This window comes from Capricornis sumatraensis, chromosome 1, assembly GCF_032405125.1.
Source record: "Capricornis sumatraensis isolate serow.1 chromosome 1, serow.2, whole genome shotgun sequence".
Taxonomy (NCBI): domain Eukaryota; kingdom Metazoa; phylum Chordata; class Mammalia; order Artiodactyla; family Bovidae; genus Capricornis; species Capricornis sumatraensis.
In genome coordinates, this window is record NC_091069.1 from 73,704,964 (window position 1) to 73,723,495 (window position 18,532).

At 36.8% G+C, this 18,532-nt stretch overlaps 1 protein-coding gene across 17 annotated transcripts in view; it reads left to right on the top strand.

The window, feature by feature from the left end:
* Nucleotides 1-18,532, top strand: part of NRXN1 (neurexin 1) — a 1,215,464-nt gene that overhangs the window by 546,289 nt on the left and 650,643 nt on the right. For all 17 annotated transcript variants that reach the window (XM_068971240.1, XM_068971223.1, XM_068971278.1 and 14 more), the window contains one exon: nt 14,041-14,424. In XM_068971240.1, coding sequence (XP_068827341.1) covers nt 14,041-14,424 — 384 coding nt within the window. The remainder of the gene's footprint in view (nt 1-14,040; nt 14,425-18,532) is intronic.

An 18,532-nucleotide genomic window follows, 5' to 3' on the forward strand; every position in this document is an offset into this window, starting at 1 on the left:
CATGTCCAGTTCTAACTGTTGCTTCCTGACCTGCATACAGATTTCTCAAGAGGCATACAATATAGTTTTTATCCAAGGTGGGCCTTCAGTATCCAAAACACTTTAATCAATACAGGAGGATTTCAAGGATGCTGGCAAAACTCTGCTGCCTTCCAAATAGGTTCCCTTTCTGATAAAAGAGGTTTCAAATTCCACCAATAAGAATTTATTTCTCTGACTTCCTTTCGCTGCACTTATTTTTTTTTTTTTTTCTGAAGTCCTTGTGAAGTGGGGGGAAGGAGGACATGTGGTAGGAACGCCTGAAGAAATACCATTTACTTACTCTGAAATGCAGAAGTAGATTAGGGGGCTTAGGGAGTTGAGCAGTGTTAGGTTTGTGGGGCCAAGGACCATACAGGCAAGCAAATAACATTTGGAAACCCAGAGGTGGTGGGGGCAGATAGAGAGAGAAACAATTTGTTTCAGGTCTGCAACGGTATATTATCTTTCACTTTCTTCACCTTTTGCTTTCATGCTGATTGGACCTCTCACTTACAAATCAAGTTATCTTCTAAGTGAAGATGGTTGAATTTAGACTTAGCCATTCTCCTCTCCCCCCCCCCACCACCAACTCTCTTATTTGGTTTTATACTATACTAGCCTCTCTGGATTCTCCACTAAATACCAGTATAAACTTGGCCTCAGCATTTTTTTATTAAGGCCTGGATTTCTTTCTTTGCAAAGCATCTTGGGAAGGATTCACTTGATTCCAGTACCAGGGACAGGGAATTAACAATGATGGAGACTAGGATTCTACATGTTTGCAAAGTTTCTTGAGGACATGATTTGGTCAGCCACATTTGGAAACCACAGATCAGATGACATTCAGATGACACCTAGAGTGCTTCTTTCAGATCCAAGAATCTGTGATTACCGTCCCAGGTTAGAAGGGCCTTGTTGAAGTGCGGGAGTGAGCTCCCCTTCTCACTCCCTCCTTTCACAGACTCCCACGTCACATGTCTGTTTCTGGCCTCTCTGCAGCAGAGCAGTTTGCTATTTTACAATTATTCATGCTTTCCTTTTCTGTTTATCTATCTAGAAGATCATATTTTTACTTTTGGAAATATCTTTTTTGTCCACTAAAATAAAGAGCTGAAATGTATGAAAATTGAGAGGGAGGCAGGGGTGAGGGTGAAGTGTTGAAGGATGGTCAGAACCCATTGTTCTGATCCCCAAGAATTGTACAGTTTCTGATTCATTCTTCTCTGTAAACTTGGTCTCTATGTTCTTTCATTCCTCTAAAGAAATTCAAAAGGAGAAGAAGCTACTATTCTGTGTAGTCTGTGCTGTGTTGCCATTTTCTCCAGTATCTAAGATGATTGAGAGTAAAGAGTAAAAAAAAATTTTGGTCTGTTGTACTATACTGTGCATTACAAATTGGATTCTTCTTTGTTTTTCCAATTTAAGCTGAGAAGAGTTCATTGATATGAATATAGAAATACAGTAATAGGTGGCCACCTGTTGGCTTCCCCCAGCCTATTTCTATCAGAGTTAACAATTAATTTACTTCTGAAGAACCTTCAGAAAGAAGACTTAAAAGAGGATGGGAACATGACTAATCTTGTGTTTGACATACTAACTTACAGATGTTATCACTTGACTTAAAATATATCTAGAACTAATTTTGAAAGTGACTTTCAAGAATATATATAATTTTAGTCAGATATTGTAACAATTTAAAACATAACTGATCAGATCAGTAGGTATCTTTTGGAAGTTCAGAAGGGCAAAAAAAAAAAAAAAAACTACACTTCAGATTGGTTGTATTTCTTTCACCTAAAATTTTTTCTAGATATCTTCTAACTGTATGGAAAAGTATGTAGTTAATGTCAAATTTTTATTAAATGCAAAATAATATGAAATGGAAAATAAAACATTCATTATTCATTTGATAATAATGATTTATACCTGGATATTTCTTTCCAGTCTTAAGTGGTGATGCAATCTAATTAATTGCCCAAGTTCCCTGGATGATCTATTACAATAAGAATCAGATTAATACCTTAATTCTCAAGCCAAGGAAAATCTACTTTTTTTTCTATTTAAGCTCTTTAATTCATCCAGATTACCAAAATTTTATTAACTGCTCTGTTTATATCCTCATTGGAAAAGATCAGAGCAGAAAATACCAACTTTAATTTACAAAGTTCAGTGCTGAATGAGAAAAAGAGAGATGCCTTAAGAGAATATTATTTGCAGTAAGAAAGAAGATAAACAAATGGTGGATTTCTGTTAGAATCCAGCGGAAATATTTAGTATGCTTGATCTTGGTGTTTTGATGCTGAAGTACTTTGATAATGATTTCAGGTTAGTGAAATGAAACAAACAATATAAAAGCCAGTGTTCATTCACTAAACCAAATTCTGCCTTTACTAAATTGAAGGGAAAAAAAAGAGCTCATATTATGTTGGCCTAGCTCAAGGGAGTTTAATGTAGTTTTAATAACTGCAGCTGTTAATATTTTATATATAGTATTTTAATCAAGTTCTATATTTGCACATTGCAATGGTTTAGTATAAAGCAGCTTTTAAAAGATTGACTGACTAGCTGTGCTGGCTTTTATTTTACTTAAAGGATATTTCTGAGTTATGCTTGGTGAAATACTAAAATTTATAGCTCAGTTAAAACAAGGAAGGGGCTTCCCTGGTGGCTCAGACAGTAAACAATCTGCCTGCAATGTAAGAGACCTGGATTTGATCCCTGGGCTGGGAAGATCTCCTGGAGAAGGGAACGGTGACCCACTCCAGTATTCTCACCTGGAGAATTCCATGGACAGAGGAGCCTGGTGGGCTATAGTCCATGAGGTCACAAAGAGTCAGACATGGCTGAGAAACTAACACTTTCACTTTTGAAATTAAGAAACATAATATTTCAAGAAATAATTTGTTTCACCCATATTTCACATCAGCTATATTCAGAAGCTGTATGAAAATTACTCAATATAATATGGAAGATGATACTGATATAACAGGGCAACGTTGGCTGATTTCTGACACATGGACAATGAAGTTCATAGCTATTGATTTGTCTGGGAACCTCTTTGGCTGAATATTTTAAAAGCATTTAATGAGCCATATTATCTCTGTTATTAAAATAGAGGAATCCTGGGCCTAGGAATTATTCTTTCTCCTATTGACCATACTAAAATTAGTAGGCCAGCAGTCATGGTCATTAATTTGATGCTAATAGTTCTTGGCTATCTTGTTCAGAGATTGAGTTAAAACTATATTGGTAGATAGGTTGAATTTTTTATATTCCCCAGTTTATAAGGAAAATCCATGTATAACAAGGACTATCTTATTTATGTTTATATCCATAGGTCCTGGTGCTTCTATACGCAGTAACAGGTGCTCCATACATATTTGGTATAAGAAAAAGATAAAGAATTAAAACATGTAAATGGATCAGTGCCAACCCACCCCAATATTCTAAAAATAGTAACATCATTACACTTGAAGAGTAATAGCACTCTTTTAGTTGCAAATGCAGCTTCTTAAAGGAATTATGTTACTTCCTAAAAGCAGTTTACACAGTATAACAGGGTAACAGGTCTTCTTTTATGAATATGATGCCATCCTCCAAGCCAGGATGTCTGGGAAAAAATGCAGTGGGGGTGTAAAACAGTTGTTAGTTGATTGTGACAAGCTTTTATGAGAACAGAACTGCTATTCCTGCTTGTTCACGAGCTCCCTATATCATGCACATATGAACAGGTAGGCAGAAGGACCATTAATCCTGAGCGAAGATGTTTGCTTCTTTCTGAGGGCTAGAATATGCAGCCACAGTAATCACACTACTGACAAGGGAGACAGTCACTCAGGATGTCCATTCTCCCGGTTATTTGCCCTTCTGTCCTTTGTTCACTAAGAGGTGGGTACATGAGCCCTTTGTCTAATGGGAAATACCACCTTCATCTGAATACTCTTCCAGAATTTTCAGCACAATTCATTGTATCAGATTATATGTCCTTCTTCCACTCCATAACTTGGAGAAATAAAAACTTTTTCACTTCCAAACTTTGACTAACACTGTTTTGCCACAGCTGTTCTCTCCGTACTTCTTTTGTTGCCTGCTTAGTCTATGACTCCTGGAGAAGGAAATGGCAACCCACTCCAGTACTCTTGCCTGGAAAATTCCATATACTGAGGAGCCTGGGGTCGCAAAGAGTCAGACACGACTGAGCAACTTCACTTTCACTTTCACTTTAGTCTATAACTGGTCACGTTGGGGACCACTGAACTACGTGGACTAAGCCACAAGTGGCATTTTCAGATCCTGCACTAAATGGCAAAGGAGGAACCATACAAAATGCCAGCCTGACTTGTGGATCAGAGGGTATGATTTGAATGTCACAAAAACTGGACATGCTCAATATATAACATAATTACTTTACAGAGCAAGACTCCTTAGTTGCTGAGTTAATAAATATGATTGATGGGACTCATTACTCTGCAAAGTTTAAAGGATGAACAACTCAGTATTTTCTTACCAGCCCTTCTTACCTTTTCTAGGGTGTCCCTTTGCCTCACTTTTGCTCCCAAACTCAGTACAAGATTGCCTCCCAGGTATTTAACTGAAGGATGAATTGTGCTAAAATTAAAAGGAAGTTAATGACTGTTTTCTTGGGGCAGATATATCATTTAAATTTGCATTAAGCTCTTTGACTGCATCAAGAGTATCCTCTCAAGTATTTTTATAGTAAACTGCCAGTCATTTTTTTCTTATTTTTGCAAACCATCATTGCACATTGAAATCAAAGAGAAAACTCATTATTCTCGTCAAATTCTGCTTGTGTACAGCAGGGTATAGCAGATTGTATCAGCAGTTTTTCATGGGTAAGCCTACATTTAACAGTTAAGAAGCCACTGAGAGCTGAATCGAAGTCACAGACTTCCAGTTTAAGAACTAGAAATTACAGAGGGAAAGCACAAGGCTCTCTCCAGAGCACATGATTAGAGGTTTATAGTAATCACTGTTTGATGTGAACAGCACTTTCTAGCTAGCTATTACCAGCACTGATTTCTATGTATACCATTCATGAATCACCCCTCTTACACATTTCTACTTGAACAACCATTAGAGGATTTCTCTGTTTAGGTCTTCATTTGAATTTGCCCTCTGACTATAAACATTCCTCCCATGCCTCTACCTAGTAGCCTGTCGCATACATTTGAAATAATATTAAGTGAATGTATAACACTTTATTTTGTACCCATGTCCATTAAACACCACTACCCATCCATGGGAAGACTAAAATACTTTATCAATAATTTATCAATTATTTGACAATCCTAATGACTAGATGGAGGCAATGTTGCATATGAAAATGTTTTGAATGGGGAGAGGGGGAAAGGCAACAGATGAGTTTCTTCTCTAAAATACGTTCAGAGTAAGTAAATGAATATAAGGATCAATTTAATAAAATGTAAAATACAGACATGTCATGAATTAAGCAGGTGCATATACAAACACACACAGCAGTTTTCAGTTTCAAAACATTTTCATTTTTGCATATCTTCCTCTATTTTTTGTTAACAGGTATGTATATTTCATACAGTTGCAATTAAAGTACAAACTTACTTTTTCGGGCTGTTTAATATAGTATCATGAATTCTTTTTTAACTGAAAAATATCTAAAGTAACAACACTTATTCTGTGGGAATTATGGAAACAGCATCTAAGAATCAGAGCAGAGTTTGCAGAGGCACCTTCACCAACCTTCCGGGGCTGTAGGACTCAAATGTATCAATGTTTATAGTGTCTGTAGGAAAGAAAGTCATGCAGACAAACATAGGCAGTACCCATCTAAGCACTGCCCAAGGGACTTGACTACTCCACGCCACTATAGGGACAGAGGCAGGTCATCTCACCTGAGATAAGGGAAGGTGTCAGACCACCCTAGGCTAAAGTTATTAAAACTCCCACCATTAATGAATAAATACACACTTGGATTATAAATTGGCATCTCTGAGGAAACAGTTCATGTCATGAGATGGCTAATTTCTCAACAGAATTAGTAACTTGGCATTCTTTTTTTATACATTGTTCTTGGGAGTTGATTGACTGGTATGTCCAGGGAATCTTCCCAACCCAGGGATCGAACCCGGGTCTCCCACATTGGAGGCAGGTGCTTTAACCTCTGAGCCACCAGGGAAGCCCGATATGTATGCATAAAGATATAATATGAAGACTTTCATTATAATTTAGTTTAAAACAGTGAATTTTTTTTTTTAAAGTTAAAATGTTCATCAATAGAGGACAAACTCAGAGGTGGAACCTCTCTTTCTAAATATACTAAATCTTTCTAGCGTACTCTTTCAGGGGCAGATGCTGGATCTTGGTGTCAGGTGCATCCTCAAGACGTGAATGTTTGGCAAAAACCACCACAATGTTGTAAAGTAATTGGCCTCCAATTAAAATTTCACAAAAAAGAAAAATGTGAGGGAGCACCAAAAAAAAAAGAGAAATAAGTATTTAACTGACCACACACAGCCATAGTGGCTGTCACTGTGGAGTGCTGAGCAGAAATCTGTGGAAATTCTAGAAAATAATATTTTAATTGCTGCGATATATGTCACTTGATTGGTATTTACAACTTCCCAGCATTGTGTATGATCATTTTAAAAATTCATATGTATAAATATACTGTTATGGGTATATGTGTTTCTATTTGTGCCTGTGTGCTTAATTCATGACATATCTGTAACATATAAATATGTACTGTTAGTGAAAAAGTTTAATCAGCTCATAAAATACCTAAGTGAAAAGTTTTTCTTTTCTACACACTTCCATAATAAATTCACTTCCCACTTCCATTGGTAAAAGAATTTGTTGTTGAAAAATTCCAGATATTTTCCTATGCACCAACATATCTATAAATATAATTACACATATAAAATAAATGTAGAGCTTCTTTTTTTACATAAAGGTTACTCTTTACCAATTATTTGGTGACTTAAAAATATTAACTTTTTTTAGGCCATCCTTTATAGTGATATAATATATCTCTAGTTTAAAGATATCAATATTTACCTCTTCCTCTATTATATTATTCCTCTGTTGATGGAGGAATATCAAACTTTTAAATGTTACTTCAAGATTTATTTTTTTCATAAATCTTTTAATTTCTGAAATTCGCAGCTCACAGAGGAAATTTAACTTTTTTAAAAGTCCAGTTTTAAACTAATTTATAATGAAAGTCTTTATATCTTTATGCATATTGATCAGAATTTCTGTAGGATAGATTATGGGAACTGGAATTGCTGTGTTAACTACATTTTTAAAGATAATCAAAGGATACTTTACTACAAGCTGTTTCAGTCTGCACTCTTTACAGAAACTACTTATTTTTGGCTCTGCTGGGTCTTGGTTGCTGACTTTCTCTAGTTGCAGAGAGCGGGAGCTACTCTCTAGTTGTAGGGTATGGGCTTCTCATTGGAATGGCTTCTTTTGTTGCACAGTATGAGCTTTAAAGCATGAGGGCTTCAGTAGCTGGGGGGCATGAGCTCAGCAGTTGCAGTGCGTGGGCTCCAGAGTGTCAGGGCTTCAGTCATTGTGGAACACAGGCTTAGTTGCTCTGTGACATGTGGAATCTTCCCAGATCAGGGATCGAACTTGTGTCTCCTGCATTGGCAGGCAAATGCTTAGCTACTTGACCACCAGAGAAGTCCCCATCTACACTCTTATCTGCAGTGTATGAGCTGCCCTTTTCTCCTTTCTCTTGGCTTTTACTAAGAAATAACTTTTAAGTGTTGCTTCAAGATTTGTTTTTTCATTTATCTGTTTAATCTCTGAAATTCCCAGTTCACAGTAATCCAAGTAAACAAGAAATACATAGTAATAACCAGAAAACTGAATATTAAGATTGTATTTTTGTTTTGTTTTCAAGCAAAATTAATTTTAGTTCTTATTATAAGCCTAATACATGAAGTTGTTTTTAAAAAGACATAGAACACTAAAAAGAAAGAAAGAATAAAGAAACAAAAGAGAAAGCAAGAAAACTATCCATTTATGATTGTACTACTTCAAAACTCCCATTATTAATATTTTGGTATTTTTACTATCTATTTATGGGAATCATGTAATTTTCATTTTGCATCACACACTGAAATCAGTGCTTCATTCTGTTTTTATCGCTTGGATTATGCCTTTTTACCAAGTTTGGTTTTGTTAATAGGATACTAAATTTGACAAGTAAGTGTATAAGTTTGCGGAATCTGATTTTCTTCAGGAATGAGGGGTGAAACAGAATTGTTGTTGCTTAGTCAACAAGTCCTGTCCAACTCTTTTGTGACCCTGTGGACTACAGCCCTACACGCTCCTCTGTCCATGGGATTTCCCAGGCAATAATATTGGAGTGGGTTGTCATTTCCTTCTCCAAGGGATCTTTCCGATCCAGGGATCAAACCCACGTCTCCTGCATTGGCAGGCAGATTCTTTACTACTGAGCCACTTGGGCTTCCCTCGAAGCAGAGTTACAGATAGATTAAATTTATATCCAACTAAAAAAATATTTTAAACAGTAATTACAAAAATTTTGCTCACTGAAGAATTTTAGTAACCGTGCAGGCAAGTCGTTTATTTTGTATAAGAGCCACGCTGAAGCTTAATAAATCTGTTATTTGACTAAGCTCCTGAACTAGTTAGTTGCAAAGCTAGAACATGAAAATTGGTTTCCTTCAACCAGGTAAAATCATTTCCCCTTAGAACACACTTTCTATTCCCTTATTTCTCAATCACTTAAACTTTTGCAGTAATTTCAAACTTGAAACCAAATTAACTTGTTTTAAATCTCACCTTTGCTTCATGTTTCTTTTCACCCTCTAAGCTAATCGGGAAATAGAATAGCCAGGAAGAACTGGATGAGAAAAAGAGTAGAAACTAACAATTTATAAATACCAGACCAAAACATGAAGCTAATTTCCATTTTTATAGCTAAGATTTCCCCTACATATATTTTTACATTAAGGTGAATTTATATTATTTATGCTTATGGATATTTTTAAATATTACCTAGTCGATTTAGTTTATTACTTTGTTTATTACTTTTGTTTTACCTCTTGCACATACTATGAAAACAACTAGATTTAAATGTTAATATAAGTTAACGTGGGTGCCTCCCAGGTGGCTCAGTGATAAAGAATCTTTCTGCCAATGCAGAAGATGTGGGTTTGATCCATGAGTCAGGAAGACCCCCTGGAGAAGGAAATGGCAACCCACTCCAGTATTCTTGCCTGGGAATTCCCATGGACAGAAGAGCCTTAAGGGCTACAGTCCTTGGGGTCTCAAAGAGTTAGACACAACTAAGGGAGTGAGCACACACAAGTTAATGTGATTTCTGTATTAAGATGTTAAAAGTCCTATGCACATAAATACCTTTGTTTTCAAAGAAATTTCATTTCTTTAAAAGTAAAATAGCACAGCAAGGTACTTTGGATTCTTAAATATTGAAGCATGAAACACCAATCCAAGTAAGTCCCCAAATATGACTGCCATCTACATATTATAGCAGCTCAGATATAACTGTATTTACATAAAATGTCTTATTTGCCAGAAACTTCTCATGTAATTATAATGGAAGAAGGTAAAATGTGTGAAATAATCAAGCTGTTTCAAGGAGAACATGCCGGTATTTGTCATTCCTGGAAAAAATGATAGGAGGATAATCCAGTAGCACACTCAGATTTTTGTTTTAAGTATTTGTTTACATATGATCATACCTCAACCTTTGGAAATGCTTAATTTCTATTGATATATACAACTGCAGCAACCACTCATGGCCTTTAATTATCAAAGAATAAGAATTAAATATTCATTTCATATTTTCTTGGTAATCATTGCCTTTAAAATTCAATTATAGGCACCTGAGAACGTTAATACTGAAATTTCAGTGTTCTCCTATGTGAAGTGTTAAGTTGACTTGACTGAATTTGGAAATTCCATCATGAGTTTTTTTGCTTAGGTAAAAAGGTCCCTTGATCCATGTCAATAATAAAATCATTAAGGAACTAGGGATTCAAATCCTTTACCAGAAACAGGTGTGTTTCAGGACAGTTGCACATGGGGAGCCTAAAATATCAATCTCTATTTTGAGTTTGACTAACTAATAAAATATAGGTATTATTTCAAACAAATTTTTACTCTTTGAATCTTCAAAACATAAAAACAATAATTTCTGTTCCCTCTCAAGTCCTACCCTTTTCCTTTTTCTTTTTGGCATTCCTTTTACAAAGATCTTCTAACATACAAGTGAATTGACAAAGCATGTAAAGCATGTAGGTGATTTTGGATCACAGTCATTTCATTCTGTTTGTTTGTAAACTATTTCAGTGAATAATATCTAATACATGCATTTGTTCATGGAGACTCCATACCTTGAAACTGGGGCTAAATGAAAGTGTTGATTTTCTTGGATTATATTTGATGTGAAGTTAGGATTACATTCTTTTGCTTCTTCTCCACCTTTCATTATTCTTCTTCCCATGAGAAGTCTCAGACTGTCTCTCAAAGGGATAATAAGGAGAAGAGCAATCTTACCCTTTATGATAGTAACTTCTCAGTGTTTTTTGAACATAGAATGCAACCTTTCAGTTAGTTCTGAAATGAGTGTGGTGGGTCATGTCTAGCATTTGTATTAATATACTTATAAGAAAACATTATCAGAGTGTCTCAGAATTAGTAGAGATATTTTCCTGTTAAACAGATATTTCAGTGTGTAAACATATGTGTGTGTGTGTGTGTATGCATGCACTGGGCTGCATGAAAACTATGGTTTAACTTTAGTTGTGATCAGAAAACTCTAATCTCAAAGTTATAGTGAATATCTTACTCTGGCCACAGCAAGAATATCCATAGAGACATAATCTTTGGTCGCTCAATTGTGTTCGACTCTTTGTGACCCTTTGGACTATAGCCTGCCAGGGTCCATGAGATTTCCCAGGCAAGAATAGTGGAGTGGGTGCCATTTCCTCCTCCAAGAAATCTTCCTGACCCAAGGATTGAACTCACGTCTCTTGTATCACCTGCATTCCAGGCAGACTCTTTAGCAGCTGATCCATACTGGAATGGGTCACAGTGAAATATCTGAACTTAAATACTTTGTTCAGAGCAGGCACTAATGCACCATAGTTAGAAGACCTAGTCAGTCACTCCATTCTGTCAGACAAACTCTTCATGGATGATTATCTGAAATACTTGGCAGCAGATTTGCCCCGAGAGTGTAGACATACTGAAGACGGAAACCGCAGAGCGTACTGAACTCTGCAAACTATGCAGAGGAGACCGAGTGAAGTGCTATGCAAAAAAGCCACTGGATTTCCTCATCTCAGGAATCCTCCAAACATCCTCATCCTCAGTGTCAGAATCAACACCATGAATGAGGACAAGACAGTTTTTCAGAGTGTTTTACCAGTCCTGAGCTAAATCAAACTTATTCCATGAATAAAAAGGCATATGGGGAAAATTGGATATTTTAAAAATATCCCCAGTCTGGGAATACAAGATATCCCCAGCCTTGTAAAACTTACTCTGTGTCTCCTAACAGTTGTGTCTCAATAATATGTATTCATTTCCAGGAAGTCTTCTTGAACTAATTAAAAATAGGGGATGGCACCTCTCTCTCTTTTATCTTAAAAACTTAAGTCATTGTTTTCCTGGTGTACAAAACTTTGCTTTCAACGTATGCTGTTTTTTTTTATGTCCACTTTTCCTTTTATCATTAATACTTAACTCTCATCATTTTCTAACTTACTTTAGCTGCTGCAGTGGTTAGGGATCATGTCTTAATTTACTTCTTAGGGCATTTTGGACAGTTAAAAATGCATGTGGTGAAATTCTGTTTAGAACAGTGTCACCATTCTCTCAGAATTTTATATTTTATTTCCCCTAAATGATTTTTAAAATATTTTCCTAAGTAGGATTTTCTGCTCCATGTATTTCTAATGAATTTTCTTCTAGACACCTGCACAAATGTGAACAGTAAAAATGAATACTTGGCCATTTTCCTCTTTTGCTGCCTCCAAAATCCCTATTATACTCCCCTCTTTGGAAGGCCAAAATAGCAATGCGTCTGAGTGGTTCTCCCCTAGGAGCCTTTTCCATTTCTTTCTGTGGAAGTCTAGAGAGACAAATGCACTCTTAATGACTTGGCCTGCTGCACAGTCCCTGTCAGCAGCTTCCATTGCCCTTCTCCCTCACAAAGACAGATCCCATTACACTGCTCACATTGGGGAGTGCGCCTCTGCTGGGATTTGAGGGCCTCCTGGGCACAGTGCAGGCCCCGGCAGCCCTGTGTGCTTAGATGCACACTTCATTCACTGCAGGCCGTGGTTCCCTTGAGTGGGCCTCAGCTAAACTAAAACACATCTTCCTACTCTCCTGCTTCCCAGTGGTGAAGAACCCGCCTGCCAATGCACGAGACATAAGAGATACAGGTTTGGTCCCTGGCCGGGAAGATCCCCTAGAGGAGGGCATGGCAACCCACTCCAGTATTCTTGCCTGGGAAATCCCATGGACAGAGGAGGCTGGTGGGCTACAGTCCATGGGGTCACAGAGAGTCAAATGTGGCTAAGGCGATTTAGCACACACACTTACCCTCTACACACATTACCTTTTTCTTTTCTGTCCCCACATTTTGTACCCCATCTTCTGTCTTCAGGTGTCTCCTGTGTGTCTACATCCTAAATCCCTGAGTCTTCTAATACACTTTCTCTTGTTAGACCCTTTCGAGTCTGCTTTATGGTCTAGACCTAAGAAAGAAATCTGGAATAATCTCGAAACGGGTCAGTGTGGTGTCCATTTCGGGTATCATACCTGCATTTTTGCAAAGATCTTTCTGGCAATAGAATATTAGTGGATTGTTGAGTAATCTGGTGGTACACTGGGGAAGTTTTAATCAAGAAAATGCCTTCTACCTTCCCTATTTCTTCTTTTAATGTATTCCATAAATATATTTTTTTTTCTGTGATCTTCAAGTTATCCCATGTAAATGTCTACCTCTTAATCCCATGTTAAGACTAGGGTTTCTATATCTTTATAAACTAATAGAGTAATTTACTCCTCACACTGTAGTGAGGAAGAAAAAAAATGAATTTAAATACGTAACTAGTTTGGTTTAAAGAAAAAAATAAACACCTAACTTGACTTGGTTCTTGAGATGAATCAAATTACACACATTTATGTAGTGCTTACTACAAACCGGATATTTTACTTGTCTTATTTCATTTAACACTCATATAAGGTAGGTCATATTAGTATGCCCACATTATGGATGAATAACTGAGGCCACAAGGGCTAATCAAGATTCATACAGCTAAGTGTGATGAAGTCAGGTTTTGCTATAATCTGTCAATGTATTGTATTCTATTAAAAAAAAAAAAAACCAACAACAACAATGAAGTCTATTACAGATGGGGACACAGCAGAAGCTTTCATTGATTTGCAGATGCATACCAGCTTTGCAAATGAACACTAGCCAAAGAGAGCCTGGCTTTTATTACAGGGAGTGATATAGAATGCCAATTTTTCCTTCTTTCCTTCTCTCCCTCTCCCTCACTGTCTCCCCACAAGCACCCCCTTATCCGCTCTCCATCCCCTCTCTTCCTTTCTTCCGTCTTGGCTGACCCATTAGAGAGTGATAGGTATGCCTTTTCTCTCCCTTTGTTCTCTCCTGCTTTCCCTTCCTCCCTTTTCTGCCTTCCTTCCTTCCTTTCCTTCCTTTTTCCCCCTAAATTCTTGGAGGCTGACAACAGTCCTTCTTGCCTGTACACTTTGGTTTTCATTCCCAAAGTGAAATAACAACCATTTTAATGACAGTCCGCCTTATTCTTCAAGCTCCTTGATTCCTCAGGTTTCTATACATTTCCCTGGGAAGTACACCAGGAATAGGAAGAAAAATAAACCCCTCACGGGGTTCACCCTCAGGCAGATGGCAGAAAGAAAGGGTAACGTTTAGACGAGTTTGCCTTCTGTAAAGACTCGTGTGCTCTCTTGTCTTTGCACCAGGTACCATTTCTGTCAACACACTGCGCACGCCTTACACCGCTCCTGGCGAGAGTGAGATTCTGGACCTGGATGATGAGTTATACCTGGGGGGCTTGCCAGAAAATAAGGCTGGCCTCGTCTTCCCCACCGAGGTGTGGACTGCGCTGCTCAACTACGGCTACGTGGGTTGCATACGAGATCTGTTCATTGATGGCCAGAGCAAAGATATCCGGCAAATGGCTGAAGTTCAAAGTACTGCTGGCGTGAAGCCCTCCTGCTCAAGAGAAACAGCAAAACCGTGCCTTAGCAACCCCTGCAAAAACAACGGCATGTGCAGGGATGGGTGGAACAGATATGTCTGCGATTGTTCCGGAACAGGCTATCTTGGCAGGTCCTGTGAAAGAGGTATGATTACAAAATCCTAGCAGTCAACTCCCCTGAGATGAAAAACGTATTCAGTGTGGACCTCACACCTTAAATGACCATTGAAATGTAATATGTGCTCTGGGGAAGTAAACTCTGCAAGCAGAGTGGCCACAGGGATGCTTTACTGACAAGTCTGTATTGATTTTCAAAGGGCTTGATTCTGGGAATGCACAGCCCTTTAAGTATATCACAGGAATACATAGTAAGGTCCTTGGCATCCTCGAGGGTATGGGCCTAAGATGTATCATAGACAATCACTGTTGTCTACTGGCAAAACTGTTTTGCCCAGTTTTTAATTTCCAGATGCTAGAAAGTAAAATAAAAAAAAATAAAACGAATGAATACAGCATACTTTTGGCATCTAGTGCTAATATGTAGGTCAAATAGCATTCAAAGCAAGCTAAGCTGTAAGTTGCAACTTCCCTGACACTGAGCCTGTTCATTTTACTTTAGTCAACCTTCTCAAGGTTGAAATTTGAAGAGTAAGGTGATTTTAAACCATTTAAGTTACACCAGTATTTTCAGAAATGCACCCTAATTCCAGAGACACTTACCTTGGTCTAAGACTCAACTGATTACAGAAGGTTTCTTTACCAATTTGATATTAAGGCTTATTGTGTCTGAAAGCGCTGAATGGTTGCCTCCCTTTCCTTCTCTAGCAGAAGGCAAAGCTACATTTTTTTTTCCGTTTTCTTCTCCCATTAGAAGGAGAATAAGGATTAAAGGAAAAGTAAACTGTGATAGCTGCCACTGCTCATCCAGAGACCAGTCAAAAGGAAGAAATAGCAGAGCAAATAGGTCTAAGCATGTTTTTTCATCGACTCAAGAGTTTCAAATAAATGCTTTAGTCACTATACTCATTGCTACTCATTTTTAACAATGGAACAAAAATCAATATGAAAAAATATTGACGAGTTATCCCATTGTCCTCTCATGTTCCAAATAACATTGCTCTCTTAGACATTTAGCCTAAAGGAACCTGCTATCTATTTTTCAAGCCATACGCATCTAGTCATTTTGCCTTTGCACTCCTGAAATAGTTTAATTTAGTTAAGCTGACACTTTTTACAGAAAAAGTGTTTTTTTGTTTTTTGTGTTTTTTTTTGGCAAAATCTAAAGTTGAAATGTGGCTTTGATTCTTTATGTTATTGAGAGGGTTCATCAGCTTATCAGTTCTATTGATAACATTAATCACTGTAACAATCAATAATCATAACCTAATAATCTAATGATGATCTTAAATTACCCTTCAAAATGCTATCACTGTTCTGGATTTTACAATGAGATAGGTCTCTAGATAGAAACATATTCATTCATTCTCCTAGTACCTAATTGCAATTCCTGTGAATAGTCATTAGAGGTTAATTATTTGTGCATAGTTTCTTGTGTAAGGTGTATATTCTCTGTACATTTCCCCTTCTAATTTATTTGTTTGCATAGTATAGTTTTTAGAAATTGCCCAAAGGAGCCAACAACAACAAAGTGACAAAGCTTGCAAGATAAATTATAGTTAAGTATGATGTGCGATTAGGAGACCTGTGTAATTTAAGACTCTGTTTTCATTTTAATCACTCAGAGAGCTGTCACTTATTCTGATGCCTCCTGCTTAAGTGAAGCTAGAAAAGGGTATAACTGAGCTATCACACAAATTACAAAGCCTTCAGTTAAATATGCATGGTGTACCACCCTGTGGCAGTATTCCACTACTGCATATGGCAGAAATAAGAAGGGAAATTCTAGAGCTCCCTAAACCAGAATGAGGGAAAGGAGCTATTTATATGTTGCAATAATTAGAAGGAGGGGTGGCAAGCATATGCAGATTTGCAAATGAGAATTTAATAGCAAGTTTCATCACTGGGTTTCAACATACATTTTTAACTGACAAGTGGCTGAAAATTTCTGCAGATTTCTTTGTCTCCAGGTTGGTTGTGTATTGAGGGGAGAAAATAGTCATTTTTGTGTGTTTTCTGTTTCTGAACTAACCAGTGTATTGTGAGAAGTCTTTGCTTTTCAGAATTAATTTTCTTGCTCACATTATGGCATCTCCCAAGAACAAGAGTGAAGTGGGATGCTTGTCATGTTCACTGCCACAAAATTTGGCTGCTGTCCAGTTCCCAGCTCTGCCCTAGTTCAGTCAACACAAGATCATGTCCAGCCTTCAGGGTTTTCAATTCCAAAGAGAGTGCTTTGACTGTGGTTCTTCGCATATACTCTGATCACATAAGGCTGTTGATCACGTAAGAGTTGACTGACAGCTCTTGAAATTTTTTTAAAAAGGCATTTTCAAAGTTTCTGTTTTACAATTATTAAGCAATAAATGTTAATTTATAAAGAAGCATGTTCAAGTCCTCGGACAGTGCTCATGGGGAATGCTGTTTCAATCACATTATAGGAAATCATTCTTCACTATATAAACAAAAGAGTTTATAAGAAAGATCAGAGTATTTGCTGACTTAGGCAAATAAGAAAATAGTATTTGCTTGAATGTGTATTGATCCCATAAAGAAGAGTAGCATAGAAATCATGTCCAATTGAATCTACATTGAATTCAGCACCTTCTCTCCTGCTTTACATTTTATAAATCTGAAAATTTGTGGAGACTGGTCATACAGAAATTATTTTTGGTTGTATGTACATGGGATCATCAGAGGTCTACTTTACACTTGTTTGTTAAAGCTCTACCAGATGGAGGGACAGATGTCAGAGCAATATAGTTTGGCTCCCTGTCTGATTTTCATCGTTGATCACAATATGTGACTGCCTTTTGGCAAAACTGAGCACAGGTGTACACTTTAGACCGCAAGAAGGAATAACACAGAAAAGCAAATTTATCAGACTTAACGACAAGGAAGGAGACAGAAGAGACAAAGTTGAAAATTTTTCTCCCTTGCTGAGAAGTGCTATATTGAAATTAGCTTCTTAAAGAACTCTTTTGTGTTCTAAGTGGTAAAGTAAGTTTACTAATGTCTAAAGGATGCTGCCAAATAGCATAACCTTCAAATGTCAGAATGTTGTTTACCATGTATTTGGCAGCTCTCAACTACAACCTTGTACATTTTCCATTTCTTGTCTAATTAAACGTTAACTCTAATTATGAGGAATCATTTAGGCATTCATTTGTCATTTATCAACAGGTTATTTTCACATTAAGAATTGTTTAAAATGGCACTCAGAGGCAGTCGAGTTTTATTACTTTACTGTTATTTCATTCCTGCAGCTTTTCAGAGACTATTAAAGGCCAATGATACTTATTTTCTTTTTTACTTTGGGTTGTATTTTATACAATATTTATAATCCCTTGTCAGTCATCTATATTTCTAAAAAAATGTTCCCTCTACTTAATTTTTAATCAAATTAAGCTATATTTCATATAAGAATGAGATAATTTTAAAAAATGATAGTTGAATAGTAGAGAGTAGATTTACAGATTAAATAAGAGAAAACTAAAAATATTTTAGCCTTTGTATCTACATAGCACCAAAGTAACTGATAATGGCTTTTAAATTTTTATTCAAATATACATTGCTTTATAGATAGGGACAGTGATTGGCTGTAAATTAGGAAGGGGTATGGTAGAGATCAAGTGTCTTTAAGATTATACCAGAAGCAGGTTTTTTTTTTTTTCCTAATGTTTATTGCAACTTTACAGTCATGCTTTACTTTTTGAGCAAATCCTACTAGATTTTCTTTAGGGAAGCCTTATTGGAAAAATATGATCCATTGATAGATATGTGATATGATGTAAACCCACCATATTTTAAGGGGGTTATATTTTTTCTTCTCAGTGCTTAGGTCAATGCTTAGCCATGAGACCCCTATTTTGGTAAACAGACCCCTCTCATAGAATGTCTTTTATGACATTATTATGGCTTCCAATGTAGACTTTAAGGAATATTTTGTTCATATACATCACCAAAATTAGATTCACTTATAATAGACAGCATAAATACTTAATCTCATTAGTGAGTATTTACATATACATGATATCCAAATTGAAATAAGCTCTTTCACATACCTTCAGTATCAAGTCCAATCATTAATTCAGTCAATTTTATCAAGGCTCTGCGGTGTGCCCGGTGCACTTGGC